At 37.3% G+C, this 26,149-nt stretch overlaps 1 protein-coding gene across 1 annotated transcript in view; it reads left to right on the forward strand.

Annotated features, from left to right (window-relative positions):
• Positions 1-343: 343 nt before the first annotated feature.
• Positions 344-26,149, forward strand: part of trpc5b (transient receptor potential cation channel, subfamily C, member 5b) — a 49,049-nt gene continuing 23,243 nt past the window's right edge. Inside the window, exons 1-6 of the mRNA XM_083565052.1 lie at positions 344-1,453; positions 12,563-12,971; positions 21,933-22,454; positions 22,843-23,179; positions 24,625-24,764; positions 25,053-25,375. Coding sequence (XP_083421178.1) covers positions 12,585-12,971; positions 21,933-22,454; positions 22,843-23,179; positions 24,625-24,764; positions 25,053-25,375 — 1,709 coding nt within the window. The 5' untranslated portion in view covers positions 344-1,453; positions 12,563-12,584. The remainder of the gene's footprint in view (positions 1,454-12,562; positions 12,972-21,932; positions 22,455-22,842; positions 23,180-24,624; positions 24,765-25,052; positions 25,376-26,149) is intronic.

Below are 26,149 nucleotides of genomic sequence, written 5' to 3' on the forward strand. Positions count from 1 at the left end.
TTTGCAGAGGGTTTACATTTGCAGTATTTGACTAATTATATAGTGCCATATTTTTTTTATCTCATTTATACCACAGTTAAGATTTTAAGTCCACAAACTTCTGAACATGTTAAAGCTTTAGGTTGTAACAGAAAATGCATCAAACTTAAAAAATGCAGCAGGGAGAATCTACATTGACACTTCTGGCTGCTATTGTGTCTGGAGGGAAGTGTTATCATCTGACATCTAATCATCTGTGTGCGCGTGTGTGTGTGTGTGTGTGTGTGTGTTTTAAAGGTGGGCGTATCCCAGGACTGCTGTTCTGTTTGCAAGTGTGACAGCAGCAGAAACACAACACAACCGCACAAACGTGTTGCTCTCTGATTCAGACTGCGGCAGGATGGCTATAGGAACAAATGAATGCAACATCTGTCTTTTTCAGAGAGCTGACTTGATAAGTAGCAAATTCTCATTCCCACTAAGAGGAAACAAAGAGGGAAGAAATCTACATACATCTTCACCCATAAGAAATACAAATACCACCGTAATAATGACTGTGCTCTGTTTACAACACAATAAAAATGTGTCAGTCAGAGAATTAGTGGTTGAATTTGAGGAGACTGCTTCTACTGAGCATGTTTAATGCTGGTAGCACCCCAGCAGAGATGCTGACCAGCTGCTGTCACATTCAGAAAAAGGCTTTAAAGAAAACGGGAGAAGGCATGCTGACAAGATGAGCAAAAGCAACTGAACGTGGAGAAGGGAGGTAGGAGGACAGAGAGGGGGGGTACTGAGGGATGCTGCAGAGAGGGAGGGGAGTCAGACAGAGAGACAGAACAGGAAAGGGAAAGAGAGTAGGAGGAGGGGATCAAGCTGAGGAAAGAAAACGCGAGAAATAAGTGAACAACCAGAAGGGACAGCATGAGAGAAGGAAAAAGAAACAGAGGGACAGAGAGAAAGAGGGAGACAGAGGTAACGCAATGGAGAACACACTCCATCTGGCAACCATGACAACCAAGGCAAGTGCACACCAAATACGGTGGCGCTAAAATGGGAGAACATGGAATAAAAGAAAATGGCAAGAGCAGCTCTAAATAACTATCCATATGAAGAAGGATTTTTCTTTCCTTTAACTCAAATCATTCATGGTGGATTTTTTGCATCCTTATGCTTTTTTGACTGTGTTTTCCTTATTTGCTCGACTGTGGTGGAGAGGTGTGGGGGTGAATGGAGGGCTTTCTGTTGCTGGCCATCACACAGTGCTTCCCTCATTTGCAGGGATAAATATGAAGAGCTTTAAGTAGAAGTACTCCTACCTTGATGGAGTCTCTGATGGATTCCCTGAGGTGGGCTTGAACCCACTCACACCACATGTTTTGCTTTTGGATCGAACAAACCAAACTGGAAATCCAATCTGATCTTCTTAAAAACTGCACTGAAAATCCAAAGAGGTGAATCATGTAAAGCTCTTTGGGTAAGTTTACATTCACAACCTTATCAGATATAATGTGGAATGTGTTGTTTCAGCCTAAAACTAATTTGCATTTTTACCTGCAGTATGTAAATGTCGATCAGTTATTCTTGCTTTCAGTGAATATTTTATTTTATGGATCAACTTATAGCATCAGCGCCACCAACATATCAAGTGACTTGCACTATGGCAAAACTAATTGGGTTAAAAAAGATATTTATATACAAGAGCAAAAAATATAGCAAAAGGGACTGGCAATTTGTTACATCAAGAAAAAAAGCACTGATGTTATACCTGGTCCAATTTTAGCTCTGGCAGCATTGCAACATTCTCATATCCAAGCCAAGCAACAGCTGTGTATGCTGGATGTGTTAGTGCTCCAATTCAGACTATTATACTCAGGGCCTTTAAGGATGGGTGACCTCTCTCACTCCAGTAACCTTTTTAAAGGACACAAATACAATTAGGCACTGCACTCATCAGTGACCATCAGCTGGTGATTAAGAATGTAAAATTAATGTGAAAGGCAGCAAATGCTAAAGACCAGAAAGCCTGATGCCCCAAATGTGTGGAAGGACATGGAACAGACTAGGCATCTTCTGTCAATTTACAATGAATTTAATCAATGAATATTGCCCAAACATGGATGTGTGGTGCATCAGTGCAGAAGAAAAAATGCTTTTAAGAATCACTTTTACACAGTTCAGTGCAATAAAATTGATTAAGCTGGCAGAAAAAGAAAATATTTTCTTAAAGAAAAGATAATAATTTAACCCAGGATGCTTATGTCTTTTACACAGGCTTTAGTAATTAATGAACATAATTGATGTCCCTGCATCTTCATCATTAAACTATCTGCCAAAATGTAAATATGAGTTTATCAGTGACAGCGTGTAGCAAAATGTTTGCTATAGGTGCTGTTTTCAAAAATGGTGAATTGATAGAATAATCACAGTGTCAGTGATTATATAATCCTTGTTCCTTGTTTCTGGTGGTGGGTGGGTTTATATATACAGTATATATATATATATATATATATATATATAAATATATATATATATATATATATATATATATAAATATATATATATATATATATATATATATATATATATATATATATATATATATATATATATATATATATATATCCCTTAACACTTTTTAATTACAATTATTGAAAAACCCCAAGGAGTAAAATTTAAAAACATTTAACCAATTGACACAAAAATCAACACATTTGACACAAAGCAGGTTTGATAATTGGCTTTGATTACCATTAATGTTGGGTGAAAGTACATATTTCAATTATTCCTTTCACAATGGCACTCTCACTAGTTCCTCTACCTACGTTGGTCTGAAATGTCCACTGTGAGTCACATGGTATAGAATGAAAAATGCCTTTGGGGTTGAAAAGTAAGGTCCATAATACAGACACAGTGTGACCATGCCTGCTCAGTCTCTTCTGGTCCAATAGGACATTAAATTTTACGATAAGAAAAGACTGATATTTACACTTTAATGAAAGACTAGTGAAATATCACCAATGACAAATTGGTCATTTATGTAATAGTATTATTACTATAAACTCTCCATTGAGAAATGTAAGGTAAGATCTGTTGTCATGCTGTATGCCACTGCGCTGCAATACTGGAATGACTAAGCTATGCAAAAAATGTTTTAAACAGTTTAGAAAAATCCTGCAGATGTAGGACAAAGGCTTAAGTTAATGATAAAAAGTGTGATCTCTGTGCCTGTGAGCAGATATTTTGCAATTGTTGAAGAGAGAGATCAGAGGAAAATTAACAGACATGTACATGTGTGCCTATTGAAGAGGACAATAAGTGTACATTCAACTAAAAAATAAAGTTAATACAAATTAAATAAAGGAAGAACATCAGAATTGCTGCCAGGTGAACTAGTTAACAACTGCCTACATACCTAATTAGCATCTTATACTGGGTGCCATGTGTCCTTCTGGTTTCTTTGGCTGGAAAATGCAATTCTTCACAGTTGCAAACAAGAAAATTTAGTTTAATGTTCATTACAAATAAAGTAGGAAGAATAATAGGAATGCCTTATGTAACTTTATGTACAGCGTGTAATTTAAGCTTTAGCTTAAACCAAGATTTTCAATCTACTTTCATGATTAATGAAGAGTAATAAAGCCAGTAATCTAAAATTAATTTTGTTAGAGCAAGTTATACTGTGCACACTGAAGCATATTAAACCAATGCATATTCAGGGACAAGAAGAGCCAAATGACTCCTGGTACTAAATATATGTCAGATGCCCTGCATAAATTATTTATATGCAAGTGTAACAAATAAATCTTTGCTATTTATACTCTTCTTAGCAATTATGATTAATCAAATTTTTACCAAGATGTCAAATAGTATTTTGTACACATTTTATAACCATGTAATGTTTTTCTGTGACAAAAAAATATTTGTCATTGGTTCACCTAAATCGTTTAATGAATGTTTAATCAGTTTCATCTCTAGAGACATTTGGATTCGTACAAAAGGTTGATTTTGTTTAAAAAAAAATACTGCCTGCTCAACAGAACTCCACAGCAAAGATTCTTGTCATCATTTATCGGCAGTAAACTCAATATACAATATTATTTTGGTGTTGGCCTTTATTTAATTTTTCATCTTCTCCCGCTTATCCGTAATTCGGGTCGCGGGGGCAGCAGTCTAAGCAGATTCCCCAGACACTTCTCTGTGTCCAGGGATCGCGCTGTCAAGGCCCCCGCCTTCGACTGCTGCCCAATCCTCTCAGCACCGGTCCCTTACGGTCCCTCCTGCAGGTGGTGAGCCCACGGGAAGGCGGCCCCACGTCGCTCCGACGTCACGGTCCTTGATTTATTTTTCTCGTAAGGGTCCCCTGGAGCATAGAGGGTTAGGGGCCTTGCTCAAGGGCCCAAGAGTGGCAGCTTGGCGATACCGGGGCTTGAACCCCCGACCTATCGATCAGTAACCCAGCGCCTTAACCGCTGGAGCCACCACTCCCCCCAAAAATAAAAAATTTAAAATAAAAGGATGCTTCATTAACATTTATGTGGAAGAACAACACTGGAGTAGCAAATGAGACCAGTCCACAGGGCCCTTGCATTATTAATCTCATCCTCATGATGCCATCACATTAGCCAGGAGCAATTGCCAAGCAAAGAACTAAATAGAACCCTGAAGAACGATGATCTAAAAAGTATTTATATATTCTTGTGGTTTTCAAATGACTCAATTAAGTGAGTGCATTAACTCCAGGTATGTTTTATTTTGCCCTATGTTGATGTTTTATTTTAGGGACTTGCCTAGTCTTGCATCTCTATCCCTCTTCCCATATATATATATATATATATATATATATATATATATATATAGGCGCGATCCCTATATATATATATATATATATATATATATATATATATATATATATATATATATATATATATATATATATATATATATATATATATATATATATATACATACTTATTCTTCTTAAAGAATGCTACAGTAAAGCACATTTCTTCTTTTCATAGACAGGTGTTTGTCTTTTTAAAATATAAATATGCAAAACGAATATATTATAGTGTTAGGTAGTGGCGGTAGGTGGGATTAGGGTGGATGGGTGTTTATGGAGGTGGGCAGTGATAGGTTAGAAGGGGTGGTTGGTGATGGTGGGGTTCATTGATTTAATTCTCTTTCATGCCTTCTCTCTCTTTTTTGTGTATTAGCCACCCATTCCCCCCTCTCTCAATTTTTGAAAAATTCCTCACTTGTTCTCTCTCTGCCCCTATCTCTTCATTTGTGTCACTCCCCCAGTTTTGCTGTCTGTGCATTGTTGTTTATCTATGTCTACTGTTCTCTCTCTCTCTCTCTCTCTCTCTCTCTCTCTCTCTCTCTCTCTCTCTCTCTCTCTCTCTCTCTCTCTTTTCTTTCTCTCTCTCTCTCTCTTTCTCTCTCTCACTCTATCCCATTTTTTTATTTCTATATCACACAAAAAACAAACACTATGCTTCTTTTTCTCTTCCCTCACAAAGTAATGTTTTTTAACTACCATTTTTGGCCACAGGCAAAGGCTTGTTTGGTCCACTGAGGGCTTTGCTGTTTGTTTCCTGCAAATGAGTAATTCCTCTAGCTGAAACACGGCATTGTGCGACCCACACATATTTCAGGCATTCATATCCTGCTCTTAATGGTACTGGTCCTGGTTACCTGGATATCTTCACAAGTACAGTACACTAAATCAGTGACATTAAACCCTTCCCTGCACTGCATGTTGTTTACTGTTTTATATTGGCTTAAATTTTTTTTTAATAAATTTCTGTTAGAAGAAAATTCTGAATCCATAGCTATCCCTTTTATAGATATTCATGGTGTGTTCAGATTGTGACAAATCAACACAGATAAAGGTAAAACCTACAAACATGCAACTCATTATTATTATTAAGATTTTATATTTATATTTATATAACACATGCAAAATAAAACATTTGTCATAGTAATATCACAATCCATATTCATGCATAATATGGAAGCATGCAGTTACAGCAAGCATGCAGCATTAAGATTGGCTTGTTTCTCCTGCAGCTGCCAACAGACTGCAGTACATTCATCTGCATTCACCAGATCACTGGCCAAGCAAAAAATAATCAACACATACTTTAATGCTAGTGCGGAAAAAAACATTACCATCCATCATGTTAAGGATATGGTTCAGGCTCACTGAACCTTACTCTGCATTCAACAAACATTGTAAGGCTGCTTTCAGATTTTGACAGCAATATTTAACTGCAAGTCTAGATGTTGTGTGAGACTGTACTTGTATCAGTATGTGAGAGTGTACTGTTTATGTGTGGGATAATTTCTTTTGCGTGTGGGTTGGGTTGGGGGGTATAGCTGTGATTGTAAATGGAGGTACAGTATGTGTGGGTGAGTGGGTATTTGTGTTTTTATATACATTTCGGTACGTACTTCGGTTTTTAAGTCATGGTTCGGTTCAATTTCAGTTTGGTTAGGGTTACAATTGCTTGTAACCCTAACCCTAGCCACTTCATGGTTAGCGGCTAATGCTACTGTTGTGTATTCTTTAGCAGTTGTGAAACCATCCCCAGCTGCACAAAGTCCAATCTAAGAGAACACCATCCAGAGGCAGGTCGTAAAGAAGCGGGCAGATCTGAACAAAGTAGAGGGGTAGGAACACTGGTCACTGGTACCTCGGGAGCACGTGTAACTCGACTAAGAAAGATGGATTATTATGTATACTTATTGTTGTATAAAAGTTAAGGACACTGTGCAGTTGGGACTCCAGCAAGACTCGCTATGGCAGCATGACTAAAAAGGAGAGAATATTTCACAGACATGAGGGATCTCTGGGATAAGAAACGGCCCACCACACCACCATCAACAAACCTGAGTAAACGCGTGAGTGAGGGGACAACAGCATACAAATATCCCAGTTCACCGAACACTCTATATCCATGATCCCTCCAGATCTGCTTCTTTACCTAAGAAAAATCTGCCGATCAAAGACTTGACTAAATAAATATGTTTTCAGCCTCGACTTGAACATTGAGACTGTGTCTGATCCTGAACCCTAATTGGAAGGCTGTTAACATAACTGTGGGGCTTTATAAGAGAAAGATCTGCCCTCTTTATGGTAGCATTATTTAAGCTACCAACAAATAGCCTGCACCTTTTGATCTAAGTAGGCATCAGGGATCATAAGGGTACAGAAGTTCACTCAGATATTGTGGCACGAGACCTTTATACTTTAGTAGTAGTATTTTATAATCAATTCTTGATTAAATTGGAAGCCAGTGTAGACTGATTAAAACAGGGGTGATGTGGCCATATTTTCTGGATCTAGTAAGGACTCTTGCTGATGCATTCTGAACTAACTAAAGCTCATTTATGCACTTACTTGAACTCCCAAGTAAAGCAAATCTAGATGTAACAAAAGCATGAACTAGTTTTTCTGAATCTTGTAACAACATCATATTTCTAATTTTCGCAATATTTCTAAAGTGAAAGAAGGCGATCCTGGTAATGTTATTCACATGAGCCTCAAAGGAAAGACTAGAGTCAATAATCACACCAAGGTCTTTGACTGCTGTACACACTTAGGCAGAAAGACCACCAAGAGATGCCACATAATCAGGAAGTTTACTTCTAGCTGCATGTGGTCCCAGTAAAAGTACTTCTATCTTATCCGAGTTGAGCAAACGGAGGTTATCAAGCATCCACTATCTAATGTCCTTTACAAATTCTTCAACATTGTTAAGGTGATCTCTCTCATGTGGCTTTGATACATATTGTGTATTATCAGCATACCAATGGAAGCTAATACCATGTTTATGTATAATTTCACCCAGAGACAGCATATATAAAAAGAAAAGCGGTGGGCCTAAGACAGATCCTTGTGGAACACCAAAACTTTACATCAACAAACCAATAGCGATCAGTCAAATAAGACCTAAGACAGGAGAGAGCTGTTCCCTTTATTCAAACATTATCTTGTCTCGCAAGGAGAATAGTATGATCAATGATGTCAAAAGCTGCACTCAGGTCAAGCAAAACAAGTAAGGAGACACAACCCTGATCAGAGGTCAAAACCAGGTCATTTACCACTTTAACCAGCGCTGTCTCTGTGCTATAATGAGGCATAAATCTTAACTTTTTTCATTTCAAAAATTTTATTCCTAAGTAGGTGTGAGTGTAACTGCTGTGCTACAAACTTTTCTAGAATCTTGGAGATAAAAGGGAGGTTTGATATTGACCTATAGTTGGTCAGCTGAAAGATTTAGGTACACAACCAGTGATAATGGAAGAGTTTATTAATTTTAGAACAGGTTTAACTACTTATGGAATTATCTGTTTGAAAAAAAAAAAAAAAACCTAGTAGGCAAGAGTACTATCTAGAATACAAGTTGATGATTTTGATGAGGAAATAAATTAAATTGTCATTCTCTTAAATAGGAGTAAAACTTTGTGATTGATTGTAATATAATATAATTATAGTGCCATCTACAGGGTTATTTATAAAATTGTTTGGATTTATAATAATCTGGATTTTTTTTTTTGGCTGATGTTTTTTTTTTTTATATGATTTTATTATTGAAAATGTTCATTAAATCATTAATACCTATTGATGGTGTGCTTTTATTCCCTGTTAATTTTGTTATTCTTCATGCGCAGTCCCTCTAATAAATTCATTTTTAATCCTGAAAATCTCAGCATCTTCAACTCTTCTACCTCCTTCTCCTTCTCGTCTCTAAACCATACAACATCGCAGGTCTCACCACTGTCCTATAAACTTTCCCTTTCACTCTTGCAGATACCCTACTATCACAAATCACTCCTGCCACTGTTCTCCATTTACTTCACCCTGCCTGCACTCTTTTCTTCACTTCTCTAACACACTCTCCATTACATTGCACTGTTGACCCCAGATACTTATATTTCCTCAACTTCCTGCTTTACCATCCCCACATCATCCACCCTTTTCTTCTCATTTTCTTCATTTATCAGCTGATCCAATCACTCCCTCCACCTTATCAACACACTCTCCTTCCTTAGTGTCCACCTCTTCACCACAACCAAGCCCCTGTCTAATCTCTTCCCTGAATCTCACTCTACAGTCTTCCTCCTTCAGTTTTCACCCTCCTTTTTTTTTCTTTACCCCCAAACACCATCCAAAGCTGTTTAGCTACACAATCCCCTGCCAATACTTTACAATCTCCAATCTCTTTCAGTTAACAAAACCAATTAACAAAATAAAAAGTACATTGACAAATAAGAAATTAAAATCATATCAATATGTAGCGTGACTCCTTTTTCCCTTTTTAATGCTGAGGATAGCTCTAAATGACATTGGCTGTATGCTTGGGGTTGTTGTCTTTGTGCCAAATTAAATTTGCAGCCAATCAGATGCCTCCCTGATGATACTGCATGATGGCTATATATCTGCCTGTATTTCTCAGCAATGAGGACACCATTAATCTGGACAACCTCATCAATTCCATTTGCAGAAATGCAGCCCCAAACTGGCAAAGAGGAACCTCCACCATGCTTCACTGTTGGCTGCAGACATTCATTATTTTACCTCTCTCCAGCCCTTTGGCAAACAACTTGTTTTTAAAAATCTTTTAATTAAAATGTTTAACTACAGAACACCTGCTTCCATTTTTCTGCACCCCAGTTCATGTTTTCATTCATTGATGAGTCGCTTAGACTTGTTTTCATATCAGAGGTATGGCATTTTACCAGTAATTCTTCCATGAAGACCACTTCTGGCTAGACTTCTCCCAACAGTATATGGTGTACCTGGGTCCCACTGGTTTCTGACAGTTTTGATCTAATGGACATCCTTCTGATGTCGAAGAGATGTAAGCATGATGTGTCTTTCACATGCTGCATTAAGTTTCCTTTACTTCTACAGTCCTCACTTGTTCTTCAAAGTAGCTTGAACAGCCCACTATGAAACTCCAGTCTGTTTTGAAAGCTTTGCCTGGGAGAGACCTTGCTGATGCATTACAACCTGCTTGTGTTTTGTTTTTGTGTTTAATCTTGCCATAGTGTATGACCTGTGACATTAAAATGTCTTCCACAACCTTACTTTATTAATGAGTTTGTTGGTTCCTCATCCAGTTTTAAGCCTCCTACATAGCTGTTTCTCTTTCAGTTAATTGGTTAATAAAACATCTGACTCAATCTACAAACCTACAACCTGATCTACAAAATCCCTGACTTTGTGCAACTGAACATAGTGTGCAAGTATAAGAACTGAATCCAAAGGGTGGTCACACAAAATATTGACACAAAATATAATGTTGATTTGGATTTATTTTCTGTTCTTTTACTTTGCATTTTGTTTACTGATTCATTATTAACTCTTATTTTTAAAAGCATTTTTGTGCATGAATATATGTGTGTATGTTTGTGGAGGGTAGGTGTGGGGTTAGTGCACATCTATTGTGTGTGTAGAGAATGTGTAGCTGATTGTGTGGTTGTTTGTGTGTATAGTAAGGGATGCTTGTATGTGTAGGTGATCGGTTGTATGGCAATTGGTTGTATAGGTTTACATGTGTGTGGGGGGTGTTTTTATTGGTGTTTATGTGTGTTTGGGGGGGGTTGCATGGGCATTTATGTGTGTGGGGAGAGTTGAGTGTGTAGATGGTTGGTTGTGTCTGGCAGACGAGGTGTTTTTTGTTTGTGTAGCTATGTGGTCTAAATATGTGTGTATAAGGGTTTTAGTTTTCTTTTATGTAGTAGGTTGTGTGCAACGGTATTTTATGTGAGTATAGGGGCGGTTCAAAGTGTCCGGCAACGATGTAGTATCTTGGGCTAAACAATTAGATAAACGTAACATTTAATATTTAATAACATGAAATATGATATGAAATATTAAATAACATGTAATATGTTTCTAATGCATTCCCCATTCAAATAAATATTAAATAGACAGCAGCTATATGAAAACAACATACAGCAAGAAAAACTTTCTGCTAACGAATTATATTATTTCATTATACAGCTGCTAAAAACATATTGTTGCAACTGATGACTCAGTGGCAGCACATTTTTCTTTGTCATGATCATGCATTCAAACAGTGTTGTTCAAGTGTTTCATTAAGGTGGCCTCAAATGAATTTAATAGCTTAAACTATGCTGGGGAAATACCTGTATGAGAACAGTCTTCTGAATGTTCTGAATGAACAGTTGATAACACCACTTAACACTGTTTGCTTCTAAAATATACAGTTATATAAGTACAGTTCATAATTGCTCTATTCATTGCCTCTGGCTTGCTCATCAAGGATCAGTTTAAATCTATACGTTGATTTCTACAAAATTGCTTTATGACATTGTTTACTGTAAAAAGTGCTATATGAATAAAACTGAATCTAAATATTCTAGATCTATATATTCAATTCAATTGTACAGCATTTGTAGAACAAGTTTAATAATGGCCATTGACACAAGGCAGCTGTACACAAATATTTTAATTACTCCTTACAATAATAATACACAATAAATATGGACAATGGAAAAGTTGCTTCTGTATATTTGTAATTCCTGCCAACCAAGCATCAAAAAGAGCATATGATTGGTAACGGATTTTACTATGCGCCCCTCTATAATCAAATATTTAAAACAGCCATGTATCATAAATATAGATGAAGCTTTGTCATTATGAGCTGAATCCTATTGCAATCAACAAACACTATGGATCAATACCAGATCATCTGCCAGTAATACCTATCATAGTTCTGTACGTTTAATGGGGGAAAAAGAGTGGGCTTAGCGTGTTTATCATGATCAAACACAGAACAGAACTGTCAAACATTAAGCATTCTTATTATTTCAGCCACCAGGATAGTTATCAAACTCTGAGGAATGCAGAACAAATTAAACTGGGGAATTGATGCAATCAATATCACTGCAGATCCAGACAGCTGGTACTTCTTCAAAGATAGTTCTTGACATCAATGCCCCTGTATTGCACTAAAAATTCCTACACTTGCTTTCCTTAAGACTTGACATTGTGTTCTTTATTCCCATATGACATGAGCACTTCCATGAAATACCAATACTAACACCAGTTAAATCTTTTTGTAATTCTAAGCCCATATGAGAATAACCAAACTATACAGACTGCCAAATGATGATCGCACACAGTGGTCTAAAAAAGGGAAAAAGCACTAATAAGGGCCCTTATGGGCAGGAATTATGTTCAATCCATGAACATTTTCAGTAGAGGAGGAGTAGCATTCAGGAGAGTTAAAGTTTCTCCAGTTTGCATTTTAGTTTGAAATGTGTATAGTTAATAGCAAATCTTTGAAATAGAAAGTGTGTATAATGTGAAAATTAATTGACAAATTATTTGTTTAAAAAAATTTTAATACAATTTTCCATTTTACTTCTGCCCAGCTTTATGTTAGTTTGTGCATTAAATTATATGTGGATCATAAGACAGTATGAAATCAAAATATTTGGGTAGTGCAGTTTGTAATACAGACTGCTAAACACTGCAAAAAAAAAAGTTTGTTGATAATTAATAATGCATTTCTTAAATCTAACAGATTATTACATTTTTCTGCAGCTTGCCGAGATCTTAAGTTCTTATGAACCCCATGGCGCAGCTGTACTACAAGAAGGCGAGCTTTTCGCCATACCGCGACCGGATACCACTGCAGATTGTGCGGGCCGAGGCTGAGCTGTCAGCAGAAGAACGTGCCTACCTAAGTGCAGTGGAGAAGGGGGACTATGCAGGTGTAAAGATGGCCCTCGAACAGGCTGAAATCTATTATAATATTAATGTAAACTGCCTGGACCCACTAGGACGCAGCGCCCTTTTAATCGCCATTGAGAACGAGAATCTGGAGGTGATGGAGCTGTTGCTGTGTCACGGTGTGCATGTTGGAGATGCTTTGCTCTATGCCATCCGCAAGGAGGTGGTGGGTGCAGTGGAACTACTTCTATCCTACAGGAAACCTAGTGGTGAAAAACAGGCAAGTAGCAACATGTCCTTTTAAAAATGATGAGTGGTCTCTCTTTCTCTGGAAAAGATGATCTAATGTACATAATGTTGTCAATCCTAAGAAAAAAATCTAAGAAACTGAAATTGTATATATTCCCTGTAAATTTTTAATTGTATTTATTGGAACCTTTTTTTTTATATATATATATTTTTATAAAAACACTGAAGTTGCTGTAAATGGCAAATACACTGCTTGTCTCAAAAAAAAGTCACCACCTGGATTTAACTAAGGAAATGGGTAAGAGCCTCCCCAATGGATAATGACTGCATGGATAATTATGTTTCAGCTGGCAACAAGTTATTTAACCCTAACTGTTGCAGTGGAAAGCTTCTAATTTTTCAAACAACCATGTCGGAAGACACATACTGCGGTCATGGAAAAGATGTTAATCTCAATCAGAGGGGTCAAATTATTGGCATGCATCAATCAATCAATCAAGCTTTATTTGTATAGCTTTATATATAAAAATGTAAAAATATAAGAACACAAAATATAAGTAAAATAGCAGTGAAGCAAGGCTACGTGTTAAAAGCTTGTATGAATAAAAAAGTTTTCAACTGTGATTTAAAAACACTCAGCACAGTGATGGATCGGATGTGAGCTGGGAGTGCGTTCCACAGCTTTGGTCCCTGGACGGAAAATGACTGACCACTAAACTTTTTATATCGGAATTTGAGGAATGACCAGAGAGGTAACTCCAGAGGAACGGAGAGTTCTGGCTGGTTGGTAAACTGTTATTAATTCGGTGAGGAAGGCCGGGGCAAGACAATTGATGGCCTTAAAAAAGAAAAACAAAACCTTATTCTCCACCCTACCCGGAAGCCAGTGGAGCGAGCGGAGGACCGGGGTGATGTGTGATCGTTTTGAGTTGTTGGTGAGAAGACGTGCTGCCGTGTTTTGCACAATTTGGAGCCGACTGAGAAGAGAATGATTAAGTACAATGTAGAGAGCGTCGCAGTAGTCAATCCTCGAGCTGATGAAGGCATGTACAGCTTTTTCGAGGTCAGCTTGGGACAGAAATGGTTTTACCTTGCTGAGGAGTCTTAGCTGGTAAAAGCTCGCCTCCACTACTGCACTGATCTGTTTCTCAAATAACATACTTTGGTCAAAAATAACACCCAGGTTGCGCATGGTAGGCGCAAACTGAGGTGTTAGAGGACCAAAACACTGAGAACTGCTGGGTGAGTCTGGGCTAAACAGGATATATTTAGTTTTTGCTTCGTTCAGATGAAGGAAGTTCTGGGAAAGCCATTGTTTAACATCCTGAAGGCAGTTATGAAGAGGGTCCAATGCAGAATTATCACTCAGAATCACAGGAAGATAAATCTGGAGGTTGTCAGCATAGAAATGAAATTGAACTTCGTGTTTGGAAATGAGTTGACCAAGTGGCAGCATATAGAGGGAAAACAGAATGGGACCAAGAATAGATCCCTGAGGCACACCAGATGACAGAGGAGCAACCGATGAAGAATGATCATTTAGCACAACTGAGAAAGTTCTGTTAGTGATGTATGATGAAAACCAACTAAGCACCACACCCTGCAGACCAACAACATGCTGAAGATGAGAGATGAGGATGGCATGATCCACGGTGTCAAATGCAGCGGTCAGGTCCAGTAACACCAGAACCACAGAGCTTTTTCCATCCAGGGCTCCAAGAATGTCATTGTGGAACCTCAATAACGCTGATTCAGTGCTATGTCTCGACCTAAAGCCAGACTGGAATGTATCACCAATGTCATGCAGTTGAAGGTGAGACTGAAGCTGGTTGAAAACAAGCTTCTGCATCAACTTCGACAGAAATGACAGCTTAGATATAGGGCGGAAGTTGGATAGTGCGGAGGGATCAAGATTGGGTTTCTTGAGTCGCGGTCTAACAACAGCATGTTTAAGAGCAGCGGGAACAGTACCCATGCTAAAACAGCTGTTTATGAAGGAGACAACGATGGGACCTATGATGTCAACAGCCTCCTTCAAAATCCTGGCAGGAACAGCGTCTAGACGGCAGGTGGTTGGCTTCAACTCATGAACAGCTTTTTTGAGGTCCATCAAAGTTCTCTAGCACACAATGCGCTACATGAGTAGAGATGGCAACAGCAGGGATTTGTGTAATAGTTTGCCTAACAGACAAAACCTTGTCCAAAAAACTTTGCTTGAAAGCATTGCATGTGTTTGCAGAAACGTCAAGAAACAAACAAAGAAAACATATATGGAGATTGCTGAAATTACTAAAATTGGGTTAAGAACTATCTAACACATTATTCAAAACTGAAAGGACAGTGGGTAACCATCATCTTCGAGGAATAAATGTAGTTGGAAGAAATCTTGAATGATCGTGTTCAGTGATCACTTAAACGCTTGGTGAAATCAAATTGTAAAAAAAACAACAGTTGAACTCACGACTATGTTTAATAGTGACAGTAAGTGCATTTCCACATGCACAATCCGAAGGGACCTCAAGGGACTAAACAGATGTGTTGCCTTAAGAAAACCACTAATCAGTGAGGCTTATCTGAAAAAAAAAAGGCTTCAATTTGCTAGGGAGCAAAAAGATTGGACTCTAAAACAATGGAAGAAAGTCGTGTGGTCTAATGAGTCCTGATGTACTTTGATGAGCACATCATGGAACAAAAAGAAAGGCGGATTAATCGATGCACCCATCATGCCTAGTGCCTACCGTATAAGCTTGTGGGGTCAGTGCTCAGATCTGGGGTTGATGCAGTTAATCAGGTCTATGTTTAGCAACGTTATGTGCCCAAAGAACAAGTTCAGCTGACTACCTGAATATACTAAATATACTGACTTTGTTATTCCATAAATGGATTTTTTTTTTAGACATAATTTTAACACATTCATTGGCTACTACAGAGTCCAGACCTTAACCCTATTGAGAATCTTCAAGATGTGCTGGAGAACACTTTGCACAGCGGTCCGACTCTCCCATCATCAATACAAGATCTTGGTGAAACATTTCTGCAACTCTGGACTGGAATAAATGTTGTGACATTGCAAAAGCTTATCGAAATGATGCCACAGTGAATGTGTGCCATTATCAAAGATAAAGGCAGTCCAACAAAATATTAGAGTGTGTGACTTTTTTGGATGGGCAGTGTACCAAAGACACTGTCCTGGTATTTAAAAATGTATCCATCCGTCCGTCCGTCGGCCCCTCCGTCTGTCGGTCCATCCATATATTGTGTGTTGTAAGAAAATTAGCCAAGGGCCCTCATTGACTTGGCCTTGATATGTGCTGGACAAACAATCAATCCTTAAAACTTGCAGGACTTTAGGCAGGTGGTTTTAATTTCATGGCTGATTAGTATATTAAAAAGTGTCTCTTTGAATGTTGGTTCTAAATGGGTATTTCAGATACTGCTAATCTCCAGGAATTTTTATACACACAATGGCTAGAGCTGGCTATACATAATGATGTGAAACAAAAAAAAAAAACCAAACAGAGTGCAACAACAGTGTGAGTGGAAACACCTTGTTTTTTTTTTTTAATCCGACACAGCAACTTAGCATTTACAAAACGTCAAATATGAATAAGCTACAATACCAAAAGACCACATCAGTCTTTAACCCTGTCATACTAGACCAAATATCTAAGGTTTTTATTGGCACAGACTCACCCAAACTGAATTACATAGGATCTGAAAAAAATCATGGGGTTTCTTTTCAGTCTTAACTTGTCAGTTTTTACTTGAAAGCCTTACATTCTTGAAATTGGCTGACAAAAGATGGATTTGCTGTGGTTCTCTGCAGGGACACATTTAATGTGCTGTGCTTTCTGAGATGTTATTTTGTTTACAAAGAGTAATTATTTGAGTTACTAAACACATCTTGTTAGCTTAGACCTGTCTAGTCATTCTCCCTTGATCACTTAACAAATCATTTAAACCTGCAGAACCTTATATATAGGCAGGCGTGAAAAAAAAAGAAATATAAGTTAACAAAATGGAAAACAAATGAACAGAAAAATCCAAATGAAATCAATATTTGGTTTGACCCCCTTTTGCCTGCAAAACAGCATCAATTCTTCCAGGTACACTTGCATTTAATTTTAAAAGGAATGTAACATCTAGGTTGTTCTACACATTCAAATTAGACTCATCAGTCTATAGCATCTGTATGCCATTTTTCTGCACCTAAATTTTCATGCATACTAAAGAACAGTTGAGTTATGGCTTTTTGGCAGCAATTCTTCCAAGAAGACAATTACTGGCCAGACTTCTCTGGACAGTTGATGGGTATTCCTGGGCTCCACTTTTCTGCCAAATCTTTACTGATGGAATGACGGAACATCTTCCAATGTCAAAGGGAAGAAAACATGGTGTGCCTTTCATCCGTAGCATTAAGTTTCTTTGGCCAACCACTGCATCTACAATTCTCAACATTGCCTGATTGTTTGTGTTCTTCAAGATACACTATATCACAAAAGTGAGTACACCCCTCACAATTTAGCAACCATTGTAGTATATCTTCTCAAGGGACAATACTATAGATATTTTAATTGGATATACTTTGGAGTAGTCAATGTGCAGCTTGTATATCAGGAGAGATTCCCTGTTCTATGAAAATAGCTAAACATACAGCCATTATTTAATAAAAAATAGATAGCAAAAAAAATGAGTACACCCTAAGTGAACATGTCCAACTGTGCACCATTGATATCTAGCACTCTCTTAATCCTCCTAGGCAGGGAATTCACCCGATCCGCACAGGTTGTTGCTGGGATCCTCTTCCACTTCTCTATAATGACATCACAGAGCTGCTGGATGTTGGATACATTGCCCTTTCTGCTTGAGGATGCTCCACAGGTGCTCAAAAGAGTTCAGGTCTGGAGATACTTGGCCACTCCATCACCTTCGCTTTCAGCTTCCTCAGCAAGGCAGTTGTCATCTTGGTGGCGTGTTTGGGGGTTGTTTTCTTGTTGAAAAACTTCTGTTCGGCCCAGTTACCAAAGGAAGACTATCATATTCTGCTTAAGAATGACACAGTACATGTTAGAATCCATTTTTCACACTTGGAAAATCCAGCCCTCTTGGAAAATCTCTGTATGACCCTGGCCACTGCACTGTAACTGAGTTTTAAAGCTTTTTATAGCCTAGGCTATCTATGTGAAAAGCAACAATTCTAATTCTCAAGTCCTTAGAGAGTTATTTGCCGTGAGGTGCCATGTTGAACATGCAGTGGCCAATATGAGAAAATTTTACTTATCGCATCAAGTTTTAACTGCTCTAATACAAGAGACACAAATTTGTATGTATTTGTTGTCAAGCGGACAAAACATGCACATGATGAAAAGGACCTGTAGCTTTGCATGCTTACACAATGTACAGCTATTACTTGGGGAGTACTCACTTTTTTGCCAGCTAATATTTGGTCAATAATGTCTATGTTGAGTTATTTTCAGAATACAATAAAGCTATACTGCTACACAAGCTGCACATTGACTACTGCAAAATATATCCAAGTTTAATTTCTATAGTATTGTCCCTTGAAAAGCTATACTAATATGGTTGCTGAAATGTGAAGGGTGTACTCACTTTTGCAAGATAGCTTGAACAGCACATCTTGAAACCCCAGTCTGCTTTAAAATCTTTGCCTGGAAGAGATGTTGTATATGCATTATAACTAACTTGTTGCCGTGTTCAGTCTTGCCGTGATGTGTAACCTGTGACATGAAGCTGCCTTCTTCAACCTTAGCAGGAGTTTGGTTGTTCCTCACCCAGTTTTAACCATTCTACACAGCTGTTTTTGTTAATAACTGTCTTTCAAACTAGATATAAAATTGATAATTATTAGCACCTTCTTGGTATAAATGGTTAATTATACATCTGACTATGATCCTACAAAGTCCTTGACTTTGTGCAAGTGCACCAAGATTTTGTGGCCAAGGTAGCTGGTGTGACTTGACGTCTCTTTTAGGACATTGTTAGGGTAAGTTTTTCTGTGTCCCCTTAGTGCCAGATTTCTAATTGCCTGAGATTGTACAATAGCAGTCAGATGTGTCAACAACTCTCTTCATCTCATTTTCTCAGGCTCCAAAAGTGCCATCTCGTGCTTATCAATTGTTTCCCCTCTTTTATCCTTATTGACAGTTCTGTTGTTTGTTTCTGAATACACCAATCAAGTTCTAGGGATTAAGATAAGATATTTTATCAAGATAAGGTCTTGATAAAAATACTCATAATGGCAACTTCTTTCATCACTTTCATTCCATGGGAAAACTAAGTTAGGCGGTAGCTCATTTGGTCCTCTACAAATGAGCTGTATTCGAATTCTGTTAGTCAGAACTGAAGACCTTCAACACGGTCTGAATACAGTGTTTCATCCTCAGCAGCAGGATTAGGTGGGGATACTGCTACAGGCATTTCTAATAAAGAGCATATGGGAATTAGTTTATACATGTTACAGCAATTGTAGTGTTGAAACATTACACATGCACACTAATATTAATATTAATTAGTTAGTGTAACTACAGTTTAAAACTTAAAACCTTGCAAAAACAAAATCATTTATTCTGTGTATGTTATGCAGACATACACATGCACGCAAACGTGTATTATACACACACACACACACACACACACACACACACACACACACACACACACACACACACACACACACACACACACACGCAGTGCACAGACATACCTGAAGTATCTAGAATATCATTATCTATCTCAGAACGTTTGTGCAGATACCTGTGTGGCTGAGGAAGTGGATGGCTCGATATTCTGGCCGCTGTAAGACGGTGCTCCAAAATATTTTAAAACTGCCCCTGAATTTGCATTGAAATAAAGTATATGAGTCTGACACTTTAAATGCATTTGTTGCACAATTCACATACACATGTCATTGTGCACAATTTATTAAACTCTCAGAACCAAAAACCATACAACTCCTCAGCCAATTATAGCAATAAGATACGTACAACATCTATATCTCCAAAATATAGATGTCTTTTAAATTTGCCTTTTAAACAAGCACTGGAGATTCTCCTTAATGAACTCAGTTCAAGACCTATTTAGTACACTCACAGAAAACCTTAATGACATCACCTCAATTAAAGTTAACCAAATCGATAAAAGTTTTTATTTTATTTGTCACATACACATATATGATATAGGGATTGACTGATAGATAAAGTGATATAGCTTCATGCCTACCTGTTCTTGCCTATTTTTCCTAAATCGGGTTCCTGATTGCTTAGACCTTTTTTGGCATCCATAATTAATTGAGATTCAGCCCTTCTTTCTGACATGACGTCACTCCAGGCAGATTTACTGAAAACAACTGGAAACATTTAAATAAACCAACAAATGAATAAATAATCTCCAAATCTGTTGCACCCATTAGTCTCATGTGTTATATTATAAATACTTCATGAATGTAGATCTGAACACCCATGAATACTTTATGAAAGTGTTTTTGTAATATGCTGTTAAAGTTATTTATTTTTTGTTTTGGTTCACGTTATTTTGGTATTGTTGTTTCCATCATATATTCATTGACGGGTATTTGGACTATGACACGTTTTTGCTGTGGTGGACAGTAACAAAGTAAATGTAATTTGTTACTGTACATAAGTAGTTTTTTTGCATACCTGTACTTTACTCAAGTATTTTTATTCAGGGACACTTCACTTCATTTCAAAGTCAAATATCTTACTTTTTACTCAGCTATATTTTGCAAAATCAGTTGTTCCTTTTTTTTTATGACATAATAAAAACTTAACTGGTCAAGCATACAGCAAGCCTCCAATCAGATTGCCACTTGGCAGTGGCGGATTTAGGCAGAGGCAACATGGGCTGTCGCACAGGGTGGCATCCTCCTGTGGGGCAGCATGGGGCATCCACACAAAAAATCGATCATTGATTTATAAATACTATTATTATTATTTATTTATTTTTTCCACTTATTTGCGTGGTCACATCAAATATTATATCATGTCACTGTCAATAAACCTGCTCGCCCGGAGAATTTCCCTCACTCATATACTCAGAAAGGAAAGGTGGGGGTTGGGTGACATTATGTCAGTAAGGAGAACTGACCAAATAAAAATTATGAATGACAGAAAAAAATATCTAAACCCTCAGAAGCCAAATAAAAAAAGAGGAAAGAAGTATGGAGAAACATGCAAAGGATAAAGTTGTGTATGCAGCTCTATCATCATCATCATCATCATCTCATTATGAGGATAGTATAAGCCAATGGATTTAATGAAATAGGCTAATAACTGTATATCACTGCCTGCTGTGCTTTTATGCATAGAGCAACAATATTTATTTTAGTTTAAATTACTACATTATAATTTATAGCATGTAGTTAATCATAATGTGTGTAGCTTGCAACAAAACAATTACAAGTAGACTAGTTTGATTGCAGTTAAACTAACACTTATTTATTTGGTTACCTTTAATTGAGTAGATGTCCAAGGTTTTCTGTGATTTTACTGAATAGGTCCTGAACTGAGTTCAGTAAGAGGAATCTCCAGTGCAGCTTCGCACACTTGGTAACACACATAGTCAGAATAGCACCAGTTATTAGTCTTAAAACTATTTGATACCGCCTCATAGATGATCTCGAAAAAGGCCTGGCACAGTGAGAAAGCTCAGCAATTGGTGATATCCATGTGTTTTGCACTTAGTATAAAAAATGTATTTTATATAAAATTATTTAATAATTACACTTAAATGACACTTAAAGCTGAAAGTCTAGATTGTAATAATATATTAATTGCTTCATTTCAAATACATTGTGGTGGTATAAGGAGGGAGATTTATTGTCCTTTAATTATTTTCCTTAAATTTGTTTTTTAAAACCTATTATTATTTTTAGACGTTGAGATTACAAAAAAGGTGTTGTTATCAAGACAAATTTTTTGGTACAAATACATAAATGAATATTCTTTATTATTAGGTACCAGCACTTATGATGGACACCCAGTTTTCAGAATTTACACCTGATATCACACCCATTATGTTGGCTGCACACACCAACAACTATGAGATCATCAAACTACTTGTCCAGCGCAAGGTCACTGTGCCACGACCACACCAAATCCGCTGTGACTGTGTTGAGTGTGTGTCCAGCTCAGAGGTTGACAGTCTGCGACACTCACGATCCCGACTTAACATATACAAGACATTGGCGAGCCCTTCACTCATTGCTTTGTCCAGTGAGGACCCGATTCTCACAGCGTTTCGTCTTGGCTGGGAGCTGAAGGAGCTCAGCAAGGTGGAAAATGAATTTCGTCAGGAGTATGAGGAGCTCTCACAGCAATGCAAGCTCTTTGCTAAGGATTTGTTGGACCAAGCAAGAAGTTCTCGTGAGCTAGAGACGATTCTAAACCATCGTGATGACCACAGTGAAGAGCTGGACCCCCGAGAATGCAGAGACCTTGCTAAGCTCAAGCTGGCCATCAAGTACCACCAAAAAGAGGTAACTATAGCATAGGTTGGGAGGCATTTGGGGATTCAACAAAATAGTAGTAAAAACTATGAAACACCTATGTTTTTATTTTTCATGGCCTATATAACAATTGCATTAAAACAACATTCATAAACCATGTGGGTTAAAACTAAGGACTATAATTCAGTAGCATGCTGCACATTGCCTGGATATGTGATATTTTCTTTTCAGTGATGATGATTACTAAAAAAAACAGTAGGGCTCATAGAATAAAAAAAAAGCAAAACATTTTTTTATGTTTTGAAAGCAAATCAATTTAGTGCATTACTGTACAAGTTGTTTCCTATTTCCAGTATATTATTCTTTTGTAATAGTAAGTAAAAACGTGTAACTAAGTATTCTGTCTTTTCTGATATAGTTTGTGGCTCAGCCTAATTGCCAGCAGCTACTGGCTACACTGTGGTATGATGGCTTCCCTGGTTGGCGGCGACGTCACTGGGTGGTGAAGTTGATCACATGTTTCACCATTGGCCTACTTTTTCCTGTCTTCTCTATCATCTACCTGCTGGCACCAAAGAGCACACTGGGTCTCTTCATCAAGAAACCCTTTATAAAATTTATTTGTCATACTGCCTCATACTTGACCTTCCTTTTCATGTTGCTCCTGGCCTCACAACACATTGTGCAAACTGACCTACATGTTCAGGGTCCACCACCCACCATTGTGGAATGGATGATCCTGCCTTGGGTTCTGGGTAAGGGTGCCTGATGTTTTGATGATTATGTAGTGGTACTGTATTGAAAGTAATTAATGCATCCTATGATTCAAAATGTCAGAGCCAAGTAGACAAGGAAGCACCTACACTCTGCCATCCTTAAAAAAAAAAAAAAAAAACTGTTATGATTATACAAATAAACCTCCAAGCTCCGCTCACTATTACATATCCTGGGAAAACAGAATGACATATGCATCTAGCAATGAATAATCTTGCAAAGTAAACATATTCAGTGCTTCTGTTTTACACATTTTGTTATGTTACAGCCTAATTCCAAAATGGATTAAATGCATTATTTTCCTTAATTTTTTTTAAACAATACCCCATACTAGCAATGTGAAAGAGGTTCGTTTGAAATCTTTGCAAATGTATTAAAAGTAGAAATCAAACAAAATCACATGAACCTAAGTTTTCACAGCCTTTCCCATGATACTTAAAGTTGAGCTCAGGTGCATCCTGTTTCCACTGATCAACCTTAATATGCTTCTACAACTTGATTGGAGTCCATCTGTGGTAAATCAAGTTGATTGGACATGATTTGGAAAAGCACACATCTGTTTATATAAGGTCCCACAGTTAACAGTGCATGTCAGAGCCCAAAACAAGCCATGAAGTCCCAGGAATTGTCTGTAGACCTCCGAGACCGGATTGTATTGGAGCACAGATCTGGGGAAGGGTACAGACACTCCTTATTAAACCTGATGGAGCTTGAGATGTTGTTGTCATTGTTATTATGGGCTATTGCTTGTAGAATTTTGAGAAAAATAATAAATGTAATCCATTTTGGAATAAGGCATTAACATAAAATTTGGACAGTAAAGTAAAGAGCTGTAAATAATTTCTGGATGCACTGTACATTTTGAATGACAGGAACCTGGGTAAAAAAAGAACATTGCCCTGGTGGGCATTTTCACAATGAAACAATTAGATATTTCGCAATGGAAAAGTTTTAGTGTGTAGTGATTTTAATATTGTTTTTAGCAAGGGTGAATTGATTTTGGAATAATGTATAGATTATACATATAAATAGATTATACATATAGAGTATACATTTATTATTGTATATTATGTATTGACATTGAGTGCATGCCAATTCATATGAGTTATGCTAAATTTTATTCATGTATCATTGATGCTAGACCATCACTTAGGCAACAAATTATTAATTTACATTATTAGTTTTAGAACAAAGGCAAAAAAATGTTTCTTGGTCAAGTAACTTGTCAAAAATCAAAGCAGGCTTAAAGTGACAATCAAATCTCATAATTTTATGAGAACAATGAGGACTGAGGTGAAAGCATAAGAAACAGAAGTTGGATATGGAACAGAACATATGGGTCTAAAGTAGTCAAGGTGCTTTAAGTATAAGCATCATATTCACATTTATTGACACATCTTAGAGATGCTTGTTCTGATCATTACAGGCTTTATTTGGGCTGAGATTAAAGAGATGTGGGATGGGGGCTTTACTGAATATGTTCACGACTGGTGGAACCTGATGGACTTTGCAATGAACTCTCTCTACCTAGCCACCATATCTCTCAAAATGGTGGCCTACTTCAAGGTAAGCTCATCAGATCTTGGATCTTGAAATATAATTAAAAAAATTATACAATTATAAATTGTAATGTTTAGCTACTCAGAGATGCAGAACATGACCAAAGGTTTATGGACACATGAGCATCACACCCACTGTATATGTGGGCCTTCCTCATACTGTTGACACACTAAAACCTTTTAAACTTGGTGTACTTATCTTATCTTTATTGATTAAACAACATTTCAAGAAACATTTCCTACTACTGTTAAATATATGCCTATTTTCTTTGTATGGGGCCTTGGCCTGTGACAGTACAACAGCTCCCGTCCTCGTGAAGAGTGGGAAATGTGGCACCCAACACTGATTGCCGAGGCATTGTTTGCCATTGCCAACATATTCAGCTCGCTTCGGCTCATCTCGCTTTTCACAGCAAATTCTCACCTGGGTCCACTGCAGATTTCACTTGGCCGCATGTTGCTCGATATCCTCAAGTTCCTCTTCATCTATTGTCTGGTGCTCTTGGCCTTCGCTAATGGTCTAAACCAGCTCTATTTCTACTATGAAACCGAAGCAGCCGATGAGCCAAACCACTGCAAAGGCATCCGCTGTGAGAAGCAGAACAATGCCTTCTCTACGTGAGTGAGGAAACATTTTGAATGTCATTAAATTGACTCCTATAATTTACAGATATATATTATTATATATTATTGACTCTTTCAATATTACAGAAAATCATGGTAACAGTTGTAAATTCCAATTCCAAACTAACTCCATTTACACATTGGTTTTTCTTAATTAAATATATAGACCCAGTAATTATAGACAGTAAAGTAAATGTTAACAAAACAAAAAACAAACAAAAATATTATTGCATATGCCTTTGAGGCACCTCCTTGTTTTCTGTGAGTTATAGTTCTAATATTAACATTCATTTAAAAATTAAATGTATATTTTTCCTTACTTTTCTTTTCCTTTTCTTCCAATTAACTTATAAAGCAGCACAACATTGTACATTGTATTTGTGCGTTGTTATGGCTAATGATGTGAGACTCATGCAATTTAATATTAAATTTAGCTATAAAGACCTGACTGTATACATCTTTCTTTGTCGTGCAACTGAAAGTCAAATATCAAACAAGATTTTTCTGACTTTTTCAATTCTGTATAAGAAATGTAGGGTGCCCACCCAATGGCCCAATGACGGAATCCACTGGTGTGGGTAAAGGTATTCTGTGTGTTAGTCCTTCTAGCGCGGCTGTAAAAGATTACTCAAATAGATTGATCCAATTTTAACCTCTAATCTGACTTCAATTTATAATAAAGATATAATAAAACTTGAATATCTCTGATTCAAGCTGATCACCCTATTGGTTGTACTTCTTCTTAAATTTTTGTAGATTATTCTAAGC

This window comes from Silurus aristotelis, assembly GCF_946808225.1.
Source record: "Silurus aristotelis genome assembly, chromosome: 16".
Classification (NCBI taxonomy): Eukaryota; Metazoa; Chordata; class Actinopteri; order Siluriformes; family Siluridae; genus Silurus; species Silurus aristotelis.